The 6,227-nt window shown below is 41.4% G+C and overlaps 1 protein-coding gene across 3 annotated transcripts in view; it reads right to left on the bottom strand.

Annotated features, from left to right (window-relative positions):
* Positions 1-5,121, bottom strand: part of LOC117535466 (versican core protein-like) — a 28,601-nt gene extending 23,480 nt beyond the window's left edge. For all 3 annotated transcript variants that reach the window (XM_034199927.1, XM_034199926.1, XM_034199925.1), the window contains exons 1-2: positions 3,854-5,121; positions 1,959-2,128 (exon numbers count right to left, since the gene is read on the bottom strand). In XM_034199927.1, the coding sequence (XP_034055818.1) occupies positions 1,959-2,128; positions 3,854-5,090 (1,407 nt within the window). In that variant the 5' untranslated portion in view covers positions 5,091-5,121. The remainder of the gene's footprint in view (positions 1-1,958; positions 2,129-3,853) is intronic.
* Between the last annotated feature and the right edge of the window lie 1,106 nt (positions 5,122-6,227).

Below are 6,227 nucleotides of genomic sequence, written 5' to 3' on the forward strand. Positions count from 1 at the left end.
ACTAGCTGCACCTTCACCAGCTTTGAGAACACTTTCATGATCAATCATTATAAAACATATCATATATATTATTCTGAAATGGACCAATCTGCACAATGACTACTTTTACGTTTGGTACTTTAACCTGTTGAGCTCCGAGCCTGTTTTCCAGGTCTCAGGCTCGAAAATGACATTCCCAGAACAAATTACCATAACTTCTAAAAGGGGTAAATTAATAATATTTTTTCTCAAAGCAATGATAAACCTGTGAGTTGGATGTAGAAGAGTCAGAATCAATACAGATTCTTTTTTATTTTAAAGTAAATTCAGATTGACCATAGTAAACATTTTTTCATTATTTTGTCCGTCCAAAAAAACAAACATTACTTACTGTATAGTGAAAACCACCCTTGAATGATGGGTAGACTAAAAGCTTTAGCAATCCAAACTACAACATATAATAAGTACCCTGTATCAGTGTTGGGCAAGTTACTTCCAAAATGTAATACATTACATATGACTTATTACTGTCTTTTTTAAGTAATAAGTTACATTACAATATTACTGTCTCTGAAATGTAACGAGTTACACTACTTTTATATTACTTTTGAGTTACTTTCACCAAAATAACCAAAACATAATGGCTAGGTCTTTTAAATGTAGTTTAGTGCAGCAACTGTGTGTGCCCTTAAGGCTACCAACAACTTTTATTACAAGGCTTAGTTGAATACTCGATTCTAATTGGTCAATTCCGTTGCTAAGGAGGATCAAGAAAGAGAGAGTAAAAAGAGGGTAAAAGACCTGGTGTTGGACGTCAGATAAATGAACAGAAGAAGACAGACGAGAAGTGAACACTGACAGGAACACGGTATGGGCTCTGCAGAGTTTAGGGACTTGTTAGTGGATCAGAAACTGTGAACCGAGTTGGACGGTGCTGCCGTAAAGTTGTTGTTGTCGCAGTTCCAGCCGTCGGTGCGCCGTGCAACGGAGTTTTTATTTTTCTTAGCGGAAGAAATACGATAATTTTTAGGTCAATAAAATCATTTCAATTAATATTGGGAGTCGAGTCGTTAGTTTGTTTAGTATCTGGCCGTGTAATAAGCGGGATAATGTGCAGGTCATAATGGGGAAAAGAACACCCTTCAGGCTCATCAAGATCCGCCTGACATCATGTAAACGCCAGGATAGCTAATCTTCCCGCACAATTTTTCTCTGGTGTCGGAATGTCTCGTGATGTTCTTAAAAAACAAAACACCATTTAATTTCGGGTTAAAATGTGTTGTAACTGCGTTACTGAGAATTGTAACGGGTAGTATATTACCCAAATGTCATTAGTAATGCGTTACATTACTTCGTTACAGCAAAAAGTAATACATTACTGTAACTCTGTTACTTTTATAACGCGTTACACCCAACACTGCCCTGTATCAAGATTGATGCAAACCTTGTGTTCTGTTTCAGTAAAAATGGTTAATATCGTCAGTTAGCTTAGTTTCTTCCCGTTAAGTGAGTATGACACATTCATAGTTTATTACATTTTAAGAAGCCCTGAGACACAGTTTCGTGAAGAAAAAAAGCCCGTTAAGCTCAACAGGTTAACTATATTTTGATGATAATACATTTCTGCTTATACTTGAGGAACATTTTGAATGCAGGACTTTTACTGTAACAGAGTATTCCTACACTCTGGTACTTCTACTTTTAATCAAGTACAAGATCTGAGTACTTCTACTTTTACTCAAGTACAAGATCTGAGTACTTCTACTTTTACTCAAGTACAAGATCTGAGTACTTCTACTTTTACTCAAGTACAAGATCTGAGTACTTCTACTTTTACTCAAGTACAAGATCTGAGTACTTCTACTTTTACTCAAGTACAAGATCAGAGTACTTCTACTTTTACTCAAGTACAAGATCTGAGTACTTCTACTTTTACTCAAGTACAAGATCTGAGTACTTCTTCCTCCTCTGGACAATACCTGATGTTTTCCGTTGATGAATCTGACGGTTGGAGGCAGGTTGATGGGAGAAACGTCGAAGGGATGGGAGTCTCCGCTGCCCTGCCCACCTTCACCGCTCATCTGAGAGAAGTGTGTGATCTGATTGAACTGAGACTGAGGCTGGCTCAAGATGTCCAGGATGTCATCCACTGGAAAACAACAGGACACGGACATATTAGTACAAAATGCAGATAATAAAGAGGTATTTCTTGCTCTAGTAGCGAAACAGAGTCGACCCAGAGATAATTAATGTACCAACGTTTTTGTGGCTTTATATATTCCATTGACAGGGTTTGACACTTTTCCCTATTTGATATTATGTAAACTGAGTAACTTTGAGTGTTGATCGACCACAAAACAAGTCACGCTTAGTTTTGGAAATTTTAGAGACAAAAACGGTTTATTACAAAGATCAGCGATAGTGAAAATAACCATTTGGTGCAGCACTAAACTCAAATAAAGCAGCTGTATCTTAACTTGGCCAAATTAAATGAATAATATCATGATTTTAATCGTAAAAATCCAATTAAAAAGTCACACAATTCAAGAAATGTTTCTGAACCTTGACAAGCCAATACAGTTTTCGGCTTCCAGAGACTAAAACATTTCTTTCTCTAAAGCGAAACAATGACTGGACTGACAGATCATTTATTTATCTATACTTTCTGTAATCTTTAAAGCAAAGGTACCAAGGTTTAAGAACAGTAACAGCCACTTCTCTCAGACATGATGGACCCCTGTGACCCCTGTGACCCCTGTGACCCCTGGTCCCATGCCTGTTGCATCCATGGAGGTAATAAAACAAATACAGACAAATGTAGGGACTGTGTTTGAGAAGTTGTTAGTTACGGCTATTCAGGCAGCTCCCTGGAGAAAAGATAATTAGGGTCAAACATTTGTGGTTTGTTTGGCTCTTTCTACACAACACAAAGCCCGTTAGAGGAGGCCAATCCCCCCAATCCCCCCATGGGACCACCAGTGTGCCTTTGTGAGAAAGAGAAAGAAGGTGAAGTGAAAGAGTATTTGCTCTGATATATCTGACTATTCATGAGGCTGCGTTTCCCGCCTGGAGACTCTGGGATGTGTTTACAATACGCTGAGCGGGGGCATGACTGACTTCATAGCTTTTTCCACATCTGGCTCTGCTAAGTGTGTGTGTTTGTGTGTGTGAGAGTCTGTCAGCATGCAAGACCTGTAGCTGTTCCCTAAGAAGACAGCAAACAAATCCGAAGCAGCAGCACAAGTCCTCAACAGAACAGAAACAAAAATTGAGGTCGAGCAGAAAGATAAATACTCTCCATGACAGATTCATCTGACAAATGGGAAAGTATAAGTGGGGGAGGGGAACTACGTCAAAGTAAACGTGATGGAAATATTAATATAGAGTAGTTTTGGAAAGACATGTCAAACAGAAGACTCTTAGGGTTAGGGTTGGACTGTTGGGAAAATCTGGTTACTGTCCTCCCTATTTCTACATTAATGACACTACGACTGGGAATCCCACAGCATCTATACTGATGTTTAAAGAATCTGTATTAACGTCATGGTCACTGTGTTAAACCAGTGGGTAATTAACTGTCAATCATATCAGAAGTTGGCCATACCATTTACCACTTTGTTTGCAGTAAAAAAACAACATTGGTGGCAATCAGCAGCTCTTTATACATCAGGTGAAAACGCAAAGGAATTGAGGAATACACTTCCAGAAGTGAGTGGAACACTTTAAGAACTTTTTATTGTACAATGCCATGTCTCATATGCTGCTGCTGCAACACAACCATCTCCCAAATTGGGATCAATAAAGTTCTATCTTGTCTTATCTCTTATCTTAAGTATGACAGTATTTTAGTGGATTAAGTTTTCCTTGAACTCACCTGATTGGTTTCTGTCCTTCATGTTGACGATGATGAGATGGATGGACGTATTGCCTGAAGAGGATTCCCTGTCCACAGGAATGGCCAGCGAATGGTCGATCTTAAACGTGGATGTAGTTCCTGGGGTGACGTCCTCTTTATAAACAACAGCGGGTTGCTGACCCCCCTCTCTGGTGCTGGCTGGTACGCTTGGTTCAGGGGTGAGGGTCTCTGGAAGAAGATGCAATGGTCTCTGTGTGGTTTCTGGGGTGATTTCCAGAAGATAACTTGGTCTCGATGTGATGCCTGGAAGAGAACTTGGTCTTGATGTGATGTCTGGAAGAGAACTTGGTCTCGATGTGATGCCTGGAAGAGAACTTGGTCTTGATGTGATGCCTGGAAGAGAACTTGGTCTCGATGTGATGCCTGGAAGAGAACTTGGTCTTGATGTGATGTCTGGAAGAGAACTTGGTCTCGATGTGATGCCTGGAAGAGAACTTGGTCTCGATGTGATGCCTGGAAGAGAACTTGGTCTCGATGTGATGCCTGGAAGAGAACTTGGTCTCGATGTGGTTTCTGGGGTAATTTCAAGAAGGGAACTTGGTCTCGTTGTGGTTTCCTCCCACCCTTGTCCCGGGGTCACCATCGCCCCACTGTAGCTTCCCTCGCTGCTTCCTCCCTCCCCACTTTCACTGCCGGACCCCACTCTGCCTCCCTCCTCCCCCCCGTGGGAGATATCGAGTTGTGGAGGCTGCAAGCGGGTGGTCGGTAACGGAGGCAGCTTCATGGGGGGCAAAGTGTCTCCTCTACCTGGTAACGCCTCTAATACGTTGGGGTTGAAAAGTGGAACGTCGTAGTCTATGAACATTGGAGTGGGGGTCCCGGGGGCCAGAGTCTGAGCGGAGGTGTGTTTGGAATATGTAACGGGATCTTCGGTTTGGATTTCAGCTCTTTCTGGCATGAAGGCTGGTCCGGGTGTTGGAGTGGTTCTTTCTGGCATGAAGGCTGGTCCGGGTGTTGGAGTGGTTCTTTCTGGCATGAAGGCTGGTCCGGGTGTTGGAGTGGTTCTTTCTGGCATGAAGGCTGGTCCGGGTGTTGGAGTGGTTCTTTCTGGCATGAAGGCTGGTCCAGGTGTTGGAGTGGTTCTTTCTGGGATGAAGACTGGTCCGGGTGTTGGAGTGGTTCTTTCTGGGATGAAGGCTGGTCCGGGTGTTGGAGTGGTTTTGGGGCGTTCAGTTGTAGATTCAGTGGGCATCATCGGAGGACTTGTAGTCGTTGGTTCGGGTAGTTTAGCTGCAGGAAAAGGAAACAGAGAAGAAGAAAGAGGATTTAAAACCTCAGCAGTTTTCACCTTTTTTAAATTCAGACACAAAGACTGTAATGCTTGATTTGTAATGATGTTTCTGAACTTGAATGCCTGAAGAGTTCCCGCATTTGTGGTTGCTAAGACTCATGGTTATTGTAGTATTCTAATTTTTATATGAATTTAGTATTAAAGACTATTTCATTTTGCTATTCTATTGACTTGAAAGGATGTCACCTCTTCTGTATTAAAGTAAATCTTGTTTTTACACCTCACTGTTAGCTCTCTTTGAAATCCATCCCAATTGTACTATGGGACAAATATCTGATGTCCTCGAGAGGTTTCTGCCATTACTACATGTCACTTAAAAATAGCTGCCTTAAAAGGCAAGAACTTGGCTAAAACTTGTGGTACGCTTTGAAAAACAAAGTAACCTCATTTCCGCCTGTTGGCTGAAATACAGGTCCAGAAAAAGCATCCAGAAATATCCAACGCAACATGCTTTCAGACTGAATCAGTATTGTTGTGACTCATTAAGAAAATAAACCAGCACTATCTGGAAAATGCTAATCATGGAGCCGTCAGACTGCAGACTTTAAAAGGAAGCTTAATTTTAGAAACATGAAGTCACCATGGTTTCAGAATAAAAACAGTTACTAATGAAAGGTCTCAGTGTGGCTGGACTCGTGTTATACATTCAGTGTAGCTTTCACTTATTGGTAGAGGGAGAGAATTGGAGGATGAAACCCTCTTTATTTTGTCACACAGTGAAATTGGACCTCTGCATTTAACCCATAGTACTGGGAGCAGTGGGCAGTTATTGTACAACGGTGGGGGTTCGGTTCCTTGCTCAAGGGCACCTTGGCAGTGACCAGTCCACACTGGTCCAATGGGGACGTGAACCCAAGTTGAAAGTCCCTACAGACCGTTTTGAGCCAACAAAAACACAAACAAGTATACATTTAAAAAATATATATTTAAAACTATTTCTAAAAATGTTTTTGTATTAATTAATGTATTATCCATCTATCTATCCATCTTCTCCCGCTTATCCGTGGTCGGGTCGCGGGGGTAGCAGTTCCAGCAGAGAGC

This window comes from Gymnodraco acuticeps, unplaced genomic scaffold (assembly GCF_902827175.1).
Source record: "Gymnodraco acuticeps unplaced genomic scaffold, fGymAcu1.1, whole genome shotgun sequence".
Classification (NCBI taxonomy): domain Eukaryota; kingdom Metazoa; phylum Chordata; class Actinopteri; order Perciformes; family Bathydraconidae; genus Gymnodraco; species Gymnodraco acuticeps.